This window comes from Giraffa tippelskirchi, chromosome 2 (assembly GCF_054371585.1).
Source record: "Giraffa tippelskirchi isolate mGirTip1 chromosome 2, T2T-mGirTip1v1.2.pri, whole genome shotgun sequence".
Classification (NCBI taxonomy): domain Eukaryota; kingdom Metazoa; phylum Chordata; class Mammalia; order Artiodactyla; family Giraffidae; genus Giraffa; species Giraffa tippelskirchi.
Genome location: NC_137276.1, coordinates 95,967,202 through 95,984,360, shown reverse-complemented (window position 1 = coordinate 95,984,360; position 17,159 = coordinate 95,967,202). Strand labels below are relative to the sequence as shown.

Here is a 17,159-nt window from a genome sequence, read left to right as displayed (position 1 = left end):
CATCTCCACCTCACACACAAGGCAACTGAGGTCCAAAAGAGTAACTTTCCCGAGGCTATTCCGCTAATAAATAGTAGAGGTGGGATTCAGACCCAGGACTGTCTCCAGGGCCCAGAAAAAGTGCTGGATACACAGAAAGCACACTCTGCTCCTGACAGCTGAGAGGGTGCAACACATACATCAGAAAAGGGGCAGAACACTAGCATCCCAACCAGGCTACTTCTGGGTTATCCCCACAGGAAGCTGTGCACTTATCCCAGGTGTGATCCAGGCTCAGACCCTTCAGCTCATCATCCTGGGAGGTCATTATCCCGGTGAATGTTCTCCAGCCAGTTCCCTCTCCTCCTTCCCCAGAATCATACCTACTTGTTCCAGTCACTACCCCAAACGGATGAAGAGGTCCCCTGACTACACATCGTGGGCTCTCCGTGAGGGCAGGTCCCTAGAGGCAAGCTGGTCTTCCCAGTACCTCCCACACCAGAGTGAGAGTGCCTCCCTAAACTCCATCTCACTCCCAGTCGTCCCTCAGCCAGCAGCAGGCCGCTCCAGGATTAAACAAGGGCCAGCAGGGGTCAGCTCCCACCCTTCTTTTTCTTGCCTTCGGACCATTTATTCTTACTTGGCTGGATGTGGATCTTGAGGAGACCATGACGAACATAAACATTTAGGGAAGCATTTGGGTGAAAAGCCCTAACATGCAGGCACATAGAGGTTATTACCATTTTGGATCTGCAGGCAACCCTCTCCCAAGAAGGCCACCTTCACATCCTTTGCTTTTCCCAGCATGTTCACTCCCAGCCCCTTCCGCCTCACCTCAGGCTCAAACGGAGATGTGTAACTCGGCAGGAGCAGCACAGGCATTGTTCTCCCACTCATGGAGTGGGGCAGGTCACATGTGCTCTGAGCCCCGGGGGTTTCTCACCCAGATTTGGAAGGGGTGCCTCCAAAAAAGCCCAGCACACTTTTCCCAAATGTGAGGGCTGAGGGATACGAGAGCCATAGCAGCTCCAGGTGGAGGGTACTTCTGTATAACCCTCTATTTCTCGGCAACCCCATCAAAGGCTTGGTGGGGCCTGCAGAGCTCGGAGGAAGTGACCAAGTGACTGTCTGGCCTCTGCCTTGGAAGTTGGCTTCTGGAAAGTTACATTCTCCTGTGGTTTCCAGGGGAGAATGCAAAGTAAATTTGCAGGAAGAGTTTGGCTTCAAAGTGAAATATGCAGCAAAAAATGTAGTAAGGTATTAAAAAGCAGCACTGTTACTCTGAAAATAAAACAGCGGGACGGTTGCTAAAGTTTCCTAAGGGCCCCTGTTTTTCCTGAAGGTGGTTACCACATAGTTACTATCAGTAACCAAATCCCCCCCCAAACACACACACAAATAGCATCCCCACTGGGGATTAAATACAAACCAGATCTGCCTGGATGACTTACCCAGAGGGACAGATTCTGGAATCTGGTCTGAAAAGTGAAAACTGGGGAAGAGCAGGGCCAGTTCCCGATGGGCGTCTTCTGAGTCCCAGCTTCCATGGACTGCATTAAAGGGCATTTCCATGCCATACTGAGCCCGGAGACTGGCAGTATGCAAAATGTACAAGAAAGAGCTATCTCATTTGAAAAGAAATGTTTTGATCTCTAGCAACACGGCCACCAGCTACCCATCAACAGGCAGCATTTCTGTGACATGGCTTTCTCTGCTGGAAATGCCAGGAACAGCATCAAGGGTGATGGTAACCAGCAGTGTTCTGACTTTGTTTCATTTGTGCAGCAACCCTGTGAGGGAGACTAGGGGGACTGTCGTGACCCCCAGTTTAAATATGCATGAGTTGGGACTTCCCTGGTGGTCCACTGGTGACAAACCCGCCTTGCGATGCAGGGGGTGTGGGTTTGATCCCTGGTTTTGGAACTAAGATCCCACACACCATGGAGCAACTAAACCCATGTGCCACAACTACTGAAGCCCTTGTGCTCCGGAGCCTACGTGTGGCAACTAAGACCTGATGCAGCCAAATAAATAAATATTTTTAAAAGGGGGAAAATATGCATGAGTCGTGGTGTGAGCCCAGGAGCTGTCATTTTGTAGCTGTTACTACTGAGGGCTAGGCAAGCACCCTGCTGAGGGCTTGATACAAATTGGCATAGTCAATCCCTCAAGGTTCCCTAAAATAATACTAATACTGCTAAGATTTCGTTTATCTCAAACAGTGTTCAAAGTTCCCTCTTTCTCTCTCTCTCTTAATCTGAGGCAGGTCCTTTCCCATTGTAGTTCCTATTTTCTAGATGAGGACTTTAAGACAGAGGGATTAAAGCACAGATGACCCAAGACCACAGTTAGCAAGAGGAAGAAGAGAGGTTCTAACCACAGCACTCTAACAGCCTCCCAAGATAGGTGCTCACAACCCCATTTTATAGATGAGAGAATTGAGGCTCAGAAAACCTAAGATCTGAACTCTGGGCTGTCTTTCACCAGCCCTGGCTGTCTCAAACACGAATGTTCCCAGCTCCCTACAACTATGAAGTAAAACTGCAGTTACTTAGTCTCTTGCTAATGTCTTTCTTGTTGGCGGGGCCTCTCTCAGCTTCAAAGGCAAGACAGTGGATTTGGCAGTGGCGTTGTCAGGCTAAACATTCACACAGGGTCAGGGAGCTGACCGAGGCAGCCTAGCGCTGTGTGCAGAAAAGGGTGCTCAGACTCTAGAGGACCTCAGGACACCTTGGGTAGGGAGTAGGGGATAAGGGGTGGGGGGCTGAGTCTACACTGCTGATTCTTAGGCCCCACTCAGAGTCTCTGACTCAGCAGGCCTGGGTGTAGCCCTGGAATCTGTACTTCCTGGGTCAGGGTTTCAGATGGCTCTGGGACCACAAACCCTCTGCTACAGAGAGAACAGTGAAGACTGGACCCATAGAAGCCTTCAGAAGAGGGGAAGAGGCAGCAAGGAGGCATCCTCTGAAGGGCTGGGGTAGGATCAGATGGGGAGGGCGTCAGGGTCTCCTCAAATACATAACAAAGGGCAGGGACTCCCCAGCATATAACAAGGAGGGAGCTTCGTGGCCATCAGAGTGCTTTCTGTGTTACCCACAATTCTGGGCTGAACCCCTAGCAGGGCTCTCAGCTTCCTCAGATGCAGGTGTTGAAATGCATATAAGGACCACTGCTGGTGACGTTACCTGTCAGGCTGCTCCCTCCTTGCCACATGGGGGTCACAGGGCCCCATGAAGTTTCGCCAGGCAGTGACCACATCCTCGGTGCCCTCAGTCCTGGTAAGGATCAGGAGGTGGCTTGGTCCACTGCACATGTGATGTACCAGCTTCTCAAATGTGTCCTAGCACAGGGAGGGAAGGGAGTGAATCAGGCCAGGGGCTCCAGGGAGAGGGTCTGTGAGCTGCCTCACCACCAGCCAGCATGCCCTGGAAGACCCCAGGGAGGGGAAGTGGTACCCAAAGACACAGAGAACCCAGATATAAGTTAAAGGCAGGAAGATGAGGCTCTGAAATGACATGTTTGGGGTTGAGCATGAAATTATAAGAAGTTAGATAGCAGCATTTAGAAGACCACACACATGGAAACCAGGGGATACAGCTGAGACTTCTTTTCTGTGTCTTGCAATCTTTCCCCCTTCTTCAAGTAGCAGCACTCAAGCTTCTTTTAGGGAGCAGCCCTTCCCCATTTCACTCAGTCCTAGTCTGGCCGACAACCACAATGCCTATATACCCCTCCACACACACCCTCCTCACCTGAGAGGTGGGGCCCAGGCTAGGTCAACCAGACCCTGTCTCCCAGGAGGGTGAGTCAGAAACAGAAACAGATGGAAAGTGGTTGGATCTGTCACCCAACAGGAGCACCTGAAGTGACTGCCCGTGAGGTTTTGTTCCAGAAATCCATACCTCTGCCTTGGTTCTTCTTGTCCCCACACCTTCTCATGCAACTCCTTCAGCCTTCTTGCTTCAGTTCTGGGAGTCATGGAGTATCCCCACAATAAATTCCTTATTTCATTACTTAAGTTAGAGTCAAACTCTAATCTTTGGGAGCATACCAAGCAATGTCTCCCTGACGCAGCCTGTAATCATTATGCTTAGAGAAATTTCATGGGGCACTTGCTGTTCATAATCTTGTTCTTCATAATAGTCTAGTTTCTCCCAAACTAATATCAATCTATAAACATGATGTTGGAGAAAGAGAAAGAAATGCAAGCATGTTGGGTAAATGGAAACTGAAAAGCTGACCTCTCCAGCTCTGTGTTGGTAGAAAAGTCGCATTTCTGCTTCTGTCATGGTTCTCTCTTCATTCGTTAAAATGTCAAACCCAGCTTCCTGGATCTGTAGGAGATATACACACATATATATGGTAAAGAGCCAGACATCCTGGAATGTGAAATCAAGTGGGCCTTAGAAAACATCACTATGAACAAAGCTAGTGGAGGTGATGAAATTTCAGTTGAGCTATTTCAAATCCTAAAAGATGATGCTGTGAAAGTGCTGCACTCAATATGTCAGCAAATTTGGAAAATTCAGCAGTGGCCACAGGACTGGAAAAGGTCAGTTTTCATTCCAATCCCAAAGAAAGGCAATACCAAAGAATGTTCAAACTACTGCACAATTGCACTCATCTCACATGCTAGCAAAATAATGCTCAAAATTCTCCAAATCAGGCTTCAACAGTATGTGAACCGTGAACTTCCAGATGTTCAAGCTGGATTTAGAAAACACAGAGGAACCAGAGATCAAATTGCCAACATCGATTGGATCATCGAGAAAGCAAGAGAGTTCCAGAAAAACATCTACTTCTGCTTTATTGATTATGCCCAAACCTTTAATTGTGTGGATCACAACAAAATGTGGAAAATTCTTCAAGAGATGGGAATACCAGACCACCTTACCTGCCTCCTGAGAAATCTGTATGCAGGTCAAGAAGCAACAGTCAGAACTGGACATGGAATAACAGACTGGTTCCAAATAAGGAAAGGAGTACATTAAGGTTGTATATTGTCACCCTGCTTATTTAACTTATATACAGAGTACATCATGCAAAATGCCAGGCTGGGTGAAGCACACGCTGGAATCAAGATTGCCGAGAGAAATATCAATAACCTCAGATACTCAGATGACACCACCCTTATGACAGAAAGCAAAGAAGAACTAAAGAGCCTCTTCATGAAAGTGAAAGAGGAGAGTGAAAAAGTCGGCTTAACACTCAACATTCAGAAAACTAAGATCATGGCATCCGGTCCCATCACTTCATGGCAAATAGATGGGGAAAAAATGGAAACAGTGACAGACTTTATTTGGGGGGGCTTCAAAATCACTGCAGATAGTGACTGCAGCCATGAAATTAAAAGATGCTTGTTCCTTGGAATAAAAGCTATGACCAACCTAGACAGCATATTAAAAAGCAGAGACATTACTTTGCCAACAAAGGTCTGTCTAGTCAAGGCTATGTTTTTCCAGTAGTCATGTATGAATGTGAGAGTTGGACTATAAAGAAAGCTGACCGCTAAAGAATTGATGCTTTTGAAGTGTGGTGTTGGAGAAGACTCTTGAGAGTCCCTTGGATTGCAAGGAGATCCAACCAGTTAATTCTAAATAAAATGACTCCTAAATATTCTTTGAAAGGTTTGATGCTGAAGCTGAAACTCCAATATTTTGGCCACCTGATGTGAAGAACTGACTCATCTGAAAAGACCCTGATGGCCTAAGATGGCAGAGGAATAGGATGGGGAGACCACTTTCTCCCTCACAAATTCATCAAAAGATCATTTGAACCCTGAGCAAATACCACAAAACAACTTCTGAACGCTGGTGGAAGACACCAGGCACCCAGAAAGGCAGCCCATTGTCTTTGAAAGAAGGTACGACAAAATATAAGAGATAAAAAGAGAGACAAAAGAGTTAGGGACGGTGACCCATCCCGGGGAGGGAGTCTTAAAAGAGACGTTTCCAAACACCAGGAGAACCTCTCACCGGCGGGTCTGTGGGGAGTTTTGGAATCTCAGAGAGCAACATAACCGGGAGGAAAAAGTAAATAAATAAAACCCACAGACTATGAGTCTAACTACAAATCCCAGAGAAGTAGCCCAGATGCTTGCAACCGTCACCAGCAAGCGGGGGCTGAACAGGGAGGCGCAGGCTGCACTGCTTAGGGTAAGGACTGGGCCTGAATGCTCTGAGGACAATCTGAGGAAGCTAACGTGAGATAGCGACCTAAACTGTAGGATAGCCAGAGAGAGACAAAAAGGGGGGGGGGGCGGGAGGAAAGAGAGAGAGAGAGAGCACTTTCCCACGAAAAGCTCTAACCTAAGACACTGCCGGCCGCTCACAGAAAAAAGGGCTGAGCAAATACCAGAGGAGAGCTAGCCAGCTGCGGACTGCTCCATCCCCCGCCAGAGGCAGGGAGGCAGGCAGGCGACAGCCAGAACCGGAAGGAAAAGGGAAAACTCAGCCCCAGAGATGGCATCCTCTACCAAACTGCGAGCAGGTTCTGTCGCTAACCAAGTCTTCCTGGGATCCTGGACGGTTGACATACGTCAGAAGGGTTGCAGCCAGAGATTAGCTCCCCAGAGGAGACACACGGCACACCTGAAATGGCGCCCCGGCTGCGCACCCAGGAAACCGAGCAGCTGGGACTGGGGAGGCGATAAGACGCACCACACCTGGGGAGTGTGCGCTCACCAAGCACCTGGTTGCCTGAGCTGCTTGGACCTGGGAAGGGCACAAAACACAAGCGCAACTGAATCTGTGCCTTTGTGGAGTACCCGAGAACCTGAACCTGAGCAGCGTAGATCTGGGAAGTGCACACAACCCAGGGCCCACCCCAGAAAGTTCCCCGGCAGAGCAACCTGGAGCCTAAGCAGTGTAGACTGGGAAAGCACACACGCCATGAGCGGGGGCAAACCCAGTGTGACCCAGACACTGTGAGCACTCCTCATGCTCACTAGTGATATTTGTTTGCAGTGTTCCTCCCTCCCCACAGCACAATTGAACAACTGAGCCTAAATAAATGACCACTTTCGCCCCCTTGTGTCAGGGTGGAAGTTAGACACTGAAGAGACTTGCAAACAGAGGAAGCCAAAATAAACCAAGAAGAGGGAAAGGCTCTGGTGCAACAGATTAAAACCCTGTAGTTAACACTGACTACATTGGAAGAGACCTATAGACTTTGAGAAGAAGTATAAGCTGGAACAAGGAACTATCTGAAACTGAACTGACCACCCACTGCCCTCAACAGCTCCAGGGAAATTCCTAGATATATTTTACTATTATCATTTTTAAATTTCTTTTTAATTTTTTTTTATTTTTAAATCCTTTAATAATCCTTTAATTTTCATTTTTAAAACCTACTATTACCTTGGGGCAAAAAGACCCTATTTTTAAAGCAAATTTCATTTTTTAATACAACTTTTGCAATTTTGTTTTGTTTTGTTAATATTGTATTTTTGAGAATCTAACTTCTACTCTAGATTTTTAATCTTTGCTTTTTGGTAATTGTTATCAATTTTGTACCATTAAGAATCCAATCTTCAGTACCCATTTTTACTTAGGACTGTGATTACTGGCTTGATTGCTCTCTCCCCTTTTGACTCTCCTTTCTCTCCCCCAGGTCACCTATATCTCCTCCCTCTCCCTTCTCTTCTCTACTTAACTCTGTGAATCTCTTTGGGTGTTCCAGGCTGTGGAGAAAACTTAGGGAACTGATCACAAGCTGGACTGGTCTCTCTCCTTTTCACTCCTCCTCCCTCCTCCTGGTCACCCCTATCTCCTTCCTCCTTTTTCTCTTCTCTATGAAACTCCATGAATCTCTCTGAGTGTTCCAGACTGTGGAGAGCAAATAGGGAATTGATTACTGGCTAGACTGCTCTCTCCCCTTTTGATTCCCCCTCTTCTCCAACTGATCACCTCTACCTCCCTCCTCCCTCTTCTCTTCTTCATGTAACTCTGTGAACCTCTCTGTGTGTCCTTCACTGTGGAGTATCTTTTCACCACTGACCTAGATGTTTTGTCACTGGTGCTGTAGGGATGGAGAAGTCTTGAGGCTACTACAAGAATAAGACTGAAAGCCAGAGGCAGGAGGCCTAAATCCAAAACTTGAGATCACCAGAAATCTCCTGACTCCAGGGACCATTAATTGACAAAAGCTCATCCAAAAGCCACCACACCTACACTGAAACCAAGCTCCACCCAAGAGCCAACAAGTTTCAGAGCAAGACATACCAAGCTAATTCTCCAACAAAGCAGGAACATAACCCCAAGCACAAAAATACAGGCGGCCAAAAGTCACACCAAACCCATAGACACCTCAAAACTCACCACAGGACACTTCATTGCACTCCAGAAAGAAGAGATCCAGCTCCACCCAACAGAACACCAACATAAGCTTCCTTAACCAGGAAACCTTGACAAGTCACTTGTCCAACCCTACCCACAGGGAGGAACCTCCACAATAAAGAGGAACCACAAACTTCCAGCACACAGAAAGGCCACCCCAAACACAGCAACCTAAACAAGATGAAAAGGCAGAGAAATATTCAGCAGGTAAAGGAACATGATAAAAGCCCACCAAACCAAATAAAAGAGGAGGGGATAGGGAGTCTAACTGAAAAAGAAATCAGAATAATGATAGTAAAAATGATCCAAAATTTTGAAGACAAAATGGAGTTACAGATAGTCTCGAGACAAGGATTGAAGAGAAGCAAGAAAAGTTTAACAAGGAGCTAGAAGAAATAAAAAAGAAACAATCAATAATGAATAATGCAATAGCTGAGATCAAAAGCACTCTGGAGGGAACCAATAGTAGAATAACTGAGGCAGAAGATAGGATAAGTGAGGTGGAAGATAGAATGGTGGAAATAAATGAAGCAGAGAGGAAAAAAGAAAAAAGAATTAAAAGAAATGAGGACAACCTCAGAGACCTCTGGGATAATGTCAAACACCCCAATGTTCAAATCATAGGAGTCCCAGAAGAAGAAGACAAAAAGAAAGGCCATGAGAAAATACTTGAGGAGATAATAGTTGAAAACTTCCCTAAAATGGGGAAGGAAGTAGCCACCCAAGTCCAAGAAACCCAGAAAGTCCCAAACAGGATAAACACAAGGTAAAACACCCCAAGACACATATCAATCAAATTAATGAAGACAAAACACAAAGAACAAATATTAAAAGCAGCAAGGGAAAAACAACAATTAACCCACAAGGGGATCCCCATAAGGATAACAGCTGATCTTTCAACAGAAACTCATCAAGCCAGAAGGGAATGGCAGGACATACTTAAAGTGATGAAAGAGAAAAACCTACAACCCAGATTACTGTACCCAGCAAGGATCTCATTCAAATATGAAGGAGAAATCAAAAGCTTTACAGACAAGCAAAAGCTGAGAGAATTCAGCACCACCAAACCAGCTCTCCAACAAATGCTAAAGGATCTTCTCTAGACAGGAAACAAAGAAAAGGTTTATAAACCCAAACCCCAAACAACAAAGTAAATGGAGATGGGATCATACTTATCAATAATTACCTTAAATGTAAATGGGTTGAATGCCCCAACCAAAAGACAAAAACTGGCTGAATGGATACAAAAACAAGACCCCTATATATGTTGTCTACAAGAGACCCACCTCAAACCTAGGGACACAAACAGACTGAAAGTGAAGGGCTGGAAAAAGATATTTCACACAAATGGAGACCAAAAGAAAGCAGGAGTAGCAATGCTCATATCAGATAAAATAGACTTTGAAATAAAGGCCATGAAAAGAGACAACGAAGGACACTACATAATGATCAAAGGATCAATCCAAGAAGAAGATATAACAATTATAAATACATATGCACCCAACATAGGAGCATCACAATATGTAAGACAAATGCTAACAAATATGAAAGGAGAAATTAACAGTAACACAATAATAGTGGGAGGCTTTAATACCCCACTCACACCTATGGATAGATCAACTAAACAGAAAATTAGCAAGGAAACACAAACTTTAAATGATACAATGAACCAGTTAGACATAATTGATATCTATAGGACATTTCACTCTAAAACAATGAATTTCAGCTTTTTCTCAAGTGCACACAGAACCTTGTCCAGGATAGATCACATCCTGGGCCATAAATCTAGCCTTGGTAAATTCAAAAAATTGAAATCATCTCAAGCATCTTTTCTGATCACAATGCGGTAAGCTTAGATGTCAACTACAGGAAAAAAAAAACTATGAAAAATACCAACATATGGAGGCTAAACAACACACTTCTGAATAACCAACAAATCACAGGAGAAATCAAAAAAGAAATCAAAATATGCATAGAAACAAATGAAAATGAAAACACAACAACCCAAAACCTATGAGATTCAGTAAAAGCAGTGCTAAGGGGAAGGTTCATAGCAATACAAGCCTACCTCAAGAAACAGGAGAGAAATCAAATAAATAACCTAACTCTGCATCTAAAGCAACTAGAAAAGGAAGAAATGAGGAACCCCAGGGTTAGTAGAAGGAAAGAAATCACAAAAATTAGGGCAGAAATAAATGCAAAAGAAACAAAAGCAACCATAGAAAAAATCAACAAAGCTAAAAGCTGGTTCTTCAAGAGGATAAATAAAATAGGCAAACTGTTACACAGACTCATCAAGAAACAAAGGGAGAAGAATCAAATCAACAAAATTAGAAATGAAAATGGAGAAATCACAACAGACAACACAGAAATACAAAGGATCATAAGAGACTACTATCAGCAACTATATGCCAATAAAATGGACAACTTGGAAGAAATGGACAAATTCTTAGAAAAGTATAACTTTCCAAAACTAAACCAGGAAGAAATAGAAAATCTTAACCCACCCATCATAAGCACAGAAATCGAAACTGTAATCAGAAATCTTCCAACAAACAAAAGCCCAGGACCAGACGGCTTCACAGCTCAATTCTACCAAAAATTTAGAGAAGAGCTAACACCTATCCTACTCAAACTCTTCCAGAAAATTGCAGAGGAAGGTAAACTTCCTCATTCTATGAGGCCACCATCACCCTAATACCAAAACCTGACAAAGATGCCACAAAAAAAGAAAACTACAGGGCAATATCAGTGATGAACATAGATGCAAAAATCCTTAACAAAATTCTAGCAAACAGAATCCAACAAAATATTAAAAAGATCATACATCATGACCAAGTGGGCTTTATCCAAGGGATTAAAATATTCTTCAATATTCGCAAATCAATCAATGTGATACACCACATTAACAAATTAAAAGATAAAAACCATATGATGATCTCAATAGATGCAGAGAAAGCCTTTGACAAAATTCAACATCCATTTATGATAAAAACCGTCCAGAAAGCAGGCATAGAAGGAACACACCTCAACATAATAAAAGCCATATATGATAAACCCACAGCAAACACTGTCCTCAATGGTGAAAAATTGAAAGCGTTTCCCCTAAAGTCAGGAACAAGACAAGGGTGCCCACTCTCACCACTGCTATTCAACATAGTTTTGGAAGTTTTGGCCACAGCAATCAGAGCAGAAAAAGAAATAAAAGGAATCCAGATAGGAAAAGAAGAAGTAAAACTCTAACTGTTTGCAGATGACATGATCCTCTACATAGAAAACCCTAAAGACTCCACCAAAAAATTACTAGAACTAATCAATGAATACAGTAAAGTTGCAGGATATAAAATTAACACACAGAAATCCCTTGCATTCTTATACGTTAACAATGAGAAAACAGAAAGAGAAATTAAGGAAACAGTTCCATTCACCATTGCAACGAAACAAATAAAATACTTAGGAATAAATCTATCTAAAGAAACAAAAGACCTATATATAGAAAACTATAAAACACTGATGAAGGAACTCAAAGATGACACAAATAGATGGAGAAATATACCATGTTCATGGATTGGAAGAATCAATATAGTGAAAATGAGTATACTACCCAAAGCAATCTATAGATTCAATGCAATCCTTATCAAGCTTCCAATGGTATTTTTCAGAGAACTAGAACAAATAATTTTACAATTGGTATGGAATTACAAAAAACCTTGACTAGCCAAAGCAATCTTGAGAAAGAAGAATGGAACTGGAGGAATCAACCTGCCTGACTTCAGACTATACTACAAAGCTAGAGTCATCAAGACAGTATGGTACTGGCACAAAGACAGAAACATAGATCTATGGAACAAAATAGAAAGCCCAGAGACAAATCCACACACCTATGGACACCTTATCTTTGACAAAGGAGGCAAGAATATACAATGGAGAAAAGACAATCTCTTTAACAAGTGGTGCTGGGAAAACTGGTCAACCCCTTGTAGAAGAATGAAACTAGAACACTTTCTAACACCATACACAAAAATAAACTCAAAATGGATTAAAGATCTAAATGTAAGACCAGAAACTATAAAACTCCTAGAGGAAAACATAGGCAAAACACTCTCTGACATAAATCACAGCAGAATCCTCTATGACCCACCTCCAAGAGTAATGGAAATAAAAGCAAAAATAAAGAAATGGGACCTGATTAAACTTAAAAGCTTTTGCACAATGAAGGAAACTATAAGCAAGTTGAAAAGACAGCCTTCAGAATGCGAGAAAATAATAGCAAATGAAACAACTGACAAAGAATTAATCTCAAAAATATACAAGCAACTCCTGCAGTTCAATTCCAGAAAAATAAGCGACCCAATCAAAAAATGGGCCAAAGAACTAAACAGACATTTCTCCAAAGAAGACATACAATGGCTAATAAACACATGAAAAGATGCTCAACATCACTTATTATCAGAGAAATGCAAATCAAAACCGCAATGAGGTACCATCTTATGCTGGTCAGAATGGCTGCTATCAAAAAGTCTACAAACAATAAATGCTGGAGAGGGTGTGGAGAAAAAGGAACCCTCTTATACTGTTGGTGGGAATGCAAACTAGTACAGCCACTATGAAAAACAGTGTGGAGATTCCTTAAAAAGCTGGAAATAGAACTGCCATACGACCCAGCAATCCCACTACTGGGCATATACACCAAGAAAACGAGAATTGAAAGAGACACATGTACCTCAATGTTCATTGCAGCACTGTTTACGATAGCCAAGACATGGAAGCAACCTCCATCATCAGACGAATGGATAAGAAAGCTATGGTACATATACACAATGGAATATTACTCAGCTATTAAAAAGAATGCATTTGAATCAGTGCTAATGAGGTGGATGAAACTGGAGCCTATTATACAGAGCAACGTAAGTCAGAAAGAAAAACACCAATACAGTATATTAATGCATATATATGGAATTTAGAAAGATGGTAACGATGATCCTATATGCAAGACAGCAAAAGAGACACAGATGTAAAGAATAGACTGTTGGACTCGGGGGGGGGGGCGAGGGTGGGATGATTTGAGAGAATAGCATTGAAACATGTATATTATCATATGTGAAATAGATCACCAGTCCAGGTTCGATGCATGAGGCAGGGTGCTCAGGGCTGGTGCAGTGGGATGACCCTGAGAGATGGGATGGGGAAGGAGGTGGGAGGAGGGTCAGGATGGGGAACACATGTACACCCATGGCTGATTCATGTCAATGTATGGCAGAAACCACTACAATATTGTAAAGTAATTAGCTTCCAATTAAAATTAAAAATTTTTTTTAAATTAAAAATAAATAAATAAAATAAAAATAAATTAATTAATTAAAAAAATGAAAAGACCCTGATAGTGGGAAAGATTGAAGGCAGGAGGAGACAGGGATGGAGGATGAGATGGTTGGATGGCATCACCAACTCAATGGACATGAGTTTGAGCAAGGTTCGGGAGTTAGTAATGGACAGGAAAGCCTGGCATGCTACCGTCCATGGGGTCGCAAAGAGTTGGGCATGACTGAGCAACTGAACTGAACTGAAAGCAAGCACAAATTCACATTTCAATGTGTTGAGAGTAAAAGATGATGGAAAAACAACATTAAAAGCAGTGGAGACCTTCATTCTCATCATATCTGACCTGATTCAATTTAAAAATTGTAATTTAAGACTTTCCTGGTGGTCCAGTGGTTAAGAAATCCACCTGCCAATGCATGGATATGAGTTCAATCCCTGGTCTGGGAGGATCCCACGTGGCACAGGGCAACCAAACCCATGCACCACAACTACCTATCCTGTGCTCCACAACAAGAGAAGCCACCACAATGAGAAGCCCATGCACAGCAACAAAGAATAGCCCCCACGTGCCGCAACTAGAGAAAAGCCCTGACACGGCAACAGAGACCCAGCACAGCCAAAAATAGATATTGTGATTTACTTCACTGGAATTTTCATTAAAACTCCTTAGATGCCTCTTCCCCCAGGACACAGCGACAGTATGCCCCAGCCCTATTTTCCCACCAGAGAAGACACGAGGATAGTCTATAAGGTAAATGTTGTCTCTCTTGCTGCTGGGCTAGGTCTTTCAGTCATGTCCGACTCTGTGTGACCCCATGAACTGTAGCCTGCCAGGCTCCTCTGACCCTGGGGATTCTCCAGGCAAGAATAATGGAGTGGGTTGCCATGCCCTCCTCCAGGGGATCTTCCCAACTCAGAGACTGAACCCAGGTCTCCCGTTGTCTCTCTTACCTTCATGATAATCTCATCTGTCTTCCCATGGACCACCGCGTCTGGTTTAATGATGGCCAAGGTGCAGGCCTTCTCTGATGACACTGCAACAAGCCGGGGATGGTGCTGTCAGACCCTGGACTCACAGGAGGCTCTCAGGACGCCCTCCCCAGGGACCATGCAGCTCCACACAGCCCCCGCTTCCCTCCCCCAGCCTCTTGGCTGAGCTTCTGCTGACCTGGACTCTAGTGGATGCAGGAGTCTGGCTCCAGACCCCAACCCTAGCCTGGCTGCAGGGACACGAACTGGGAGGGAGAGTGTGGGGAGGGAGGAGAGGATGGGAGGTGGAGAAGGAAATCAAAGATGACTCAGGAACAAAACCCAGAAACAACCAAGTCAGCCTGGAGAGGGGACAGAGCTGGAGCAGTCCCTTCCTGTCACCCCCTCATGATTCTTGGTCTGTAACTGTAACCAACTGTGTTCTCCTCTCAGTGCATCTTTCTGACTTTCTAGCATGTGGTCAGTGGTGGCTGCCCAGGCCCCAAGTCCCCTTAGGGCTGGCACGTTCTACCAAACTCCTCTGTCTCTGTCCCATTTTCCTGAGAATCAGCCACCTCGTTGTTTGGAGCCCAGGCACCAGTCAGAGCTCACTGGCCAGGCTACTGGGTGGCTGTGTCCACAGGTCAAGTAGCTGTGGTGATGAGGGAGATGCCGGATGGCCGCCATCCACCGCTCAGGCCCACAGATGCCTCGGGGGAACCCACATTTGTGCACAAACCCATCCCTGTCAGATTCCTGTTTGTATGGACTTGGCCTTGGTGAGCTCTGCACACTGTCCACAGACTAGATCCCCCACGGCCTATTTTCTCTTTTCAACTTCACATCGAGTGTGTTGACTCTGAAAATCTAAAATAGGTGGGCTGAAAAAGCGCTGATCGTGTTAAGCAGCCAATCTGTTCATTCTTCCATGAGCACTATTTCTAACATCCTATGAATCCTTGGACTTTAAATCCCCTTATAAACTGACCAATTAATGAGACCACCCAGAAGTATAAGGTGAGAAGAGAAGAGGCCAGAGAGGGGCCCAAGAACTCCAGTCTGAAGAGAGAGCAAAAGAAAAGAATCTGAGGAAGGGGAGGCTGTGGAAAAGCCAGAGAAAATGAGAAGGAAAATGAGAAAGGTTGAAATGTCTCAGACACCAGACAAGAGGGGTGTTTTTGTTTTTGTGGATTTTTTTATGTGGACCATTTTTAAAGTCTTTGTTGAGTTTGTTACAATATTGCTTCTGTTTTGGTTTTGGGGCCACAAGGAATGTTGGATCTTAGGATTTCCCAGGTGACACTAGTGGTAAAGAACACACCTGCCAGCACAGGAGACATAAGAGATGCGGGTTCAATCCCTGGGTTGGGAAGATTCCCTGGAGGAGGGAATGGCAACCCACTCCAGTATTCTAGCCTGAAGAGTCTCATGGACAGAGGAGCCTGGCAAGCTACAGTCCATAAGGTCACAACGATTTGGACATGACTGAAGTGACTTAGCACATGTGGGATCTTAGTTCCCCAACCAGGGATTGAAGTCATCCCCCTTGCATTGGAAGGTGAAATCTTAACCACTGGACCACCAGGGAATTCTCAAGAAGAGGGTTTTAAGTAGGAAGACGCTGTGGACGGCAGCCAAGCCCGCAGCAGGACACCATAGGCTCTGACTGGCAACTGCCTGCTGGATTTGGCACCAAGAAGGTCACTGGAGCCCTGGGAGCTGCAGATGGGCAGTGACAGAGGAGAGGGTAGCCCAAGGAGTGTGGACCAGGAAGCTGAGCTGGGAAGCTGAGCTGGGAGGAGTGGAAGGCTAAGGGCAAGGGTAGGCTTTGTGTAGTTTCCTAAGTGGAGAGACTGGATTTAGGAGAAAATAATGGGGAAGAGAAGAAGAGATAATCCATAAATGAGACAACGAATGTTTCCTGCAGAAGCCAAATTGCTGACTTCTCTTTCACACTTAAAATTTCTTGCTCTCCTAAACTGCCCCACAGCTCTTATTAGAATCCATCTCAGACAGTCCTCGTGATCCACACATAAATAGCAGTTTTTCTCGTTCCAGTAGTCAGAACTTCCTCCTCCCTCCTGCTCGGTTCCTGAGCCACATCCTGGTTTCCTCTGGCGTCTCAGGGACCATCAGGACCCACCATGCCAGAAACAACCTCTCTAACTACTAGCTTCTCTTCCCACTGTCAGGTCAAGATGATCGCATATTAAAGGCTCAGGAAGAACAGTGATGCTCAGGAGTGTAAAATCCATGAGTTGATACTTGGGGACTAAGAGGAAGAGGGTACAGGGCTGTGGGGAGGAAAGGGGCTTGGTACAGCTGACTTTATCACACTTGAGAAAAAATGGTTAAAGAAACTCAAGTTCTTAACTCAAATAGGGACTAAGGAAACCCCAGCACCTCATTACTTTACCTTATTAGTGTCATTCCCCTCCACTTTATTAAGAGAGCCTTTCCTGATGCTCAGTAATTGTCATGAAAGTCACACTTGTTAAAATTGAACAGGATCAGAAAGACACTCAAGATGCCATTAAAGCACAGGAGGGAGAT

The 17,159-nt window shown here is 44.3% G+C and overlaps 1 protein-coding gene across 1 annotated transcript in view; it reads right to left on the bottom strand.

The window, feature by feature from the left end:
* Positions 1 to 17,159, bottom strand: part of NME9 (NME/NM23 family member 9) — a 31,472-nt gene that overhangs the window by 534 nt on the left and 13,779 nt on the right. The window contains exons 8-11 of the mRNA XM_081574119.1: positions 14,589 to 14,671; positions 4,221 to 4,313; positions 3,165 to 3,319; positions 1,431 to 1,570 (exon numbers count right to left, since the gene is read on the bottom strand). Coding sequence (XP_081430245.1) covers positions 1,431 to 1,570; positions 3,165 to 3,319; positions 4,221 to 4,313; positions 14,589 to 14,671 — 471 coding nt within the window. The remainder of the gene's footprint in view (positions 1 to 1,430; positions 1,571 to 3,164; positions 3,320 to 4,220; positions 4,314 to 14,588; positions 14,672 to 17,159) is intronic.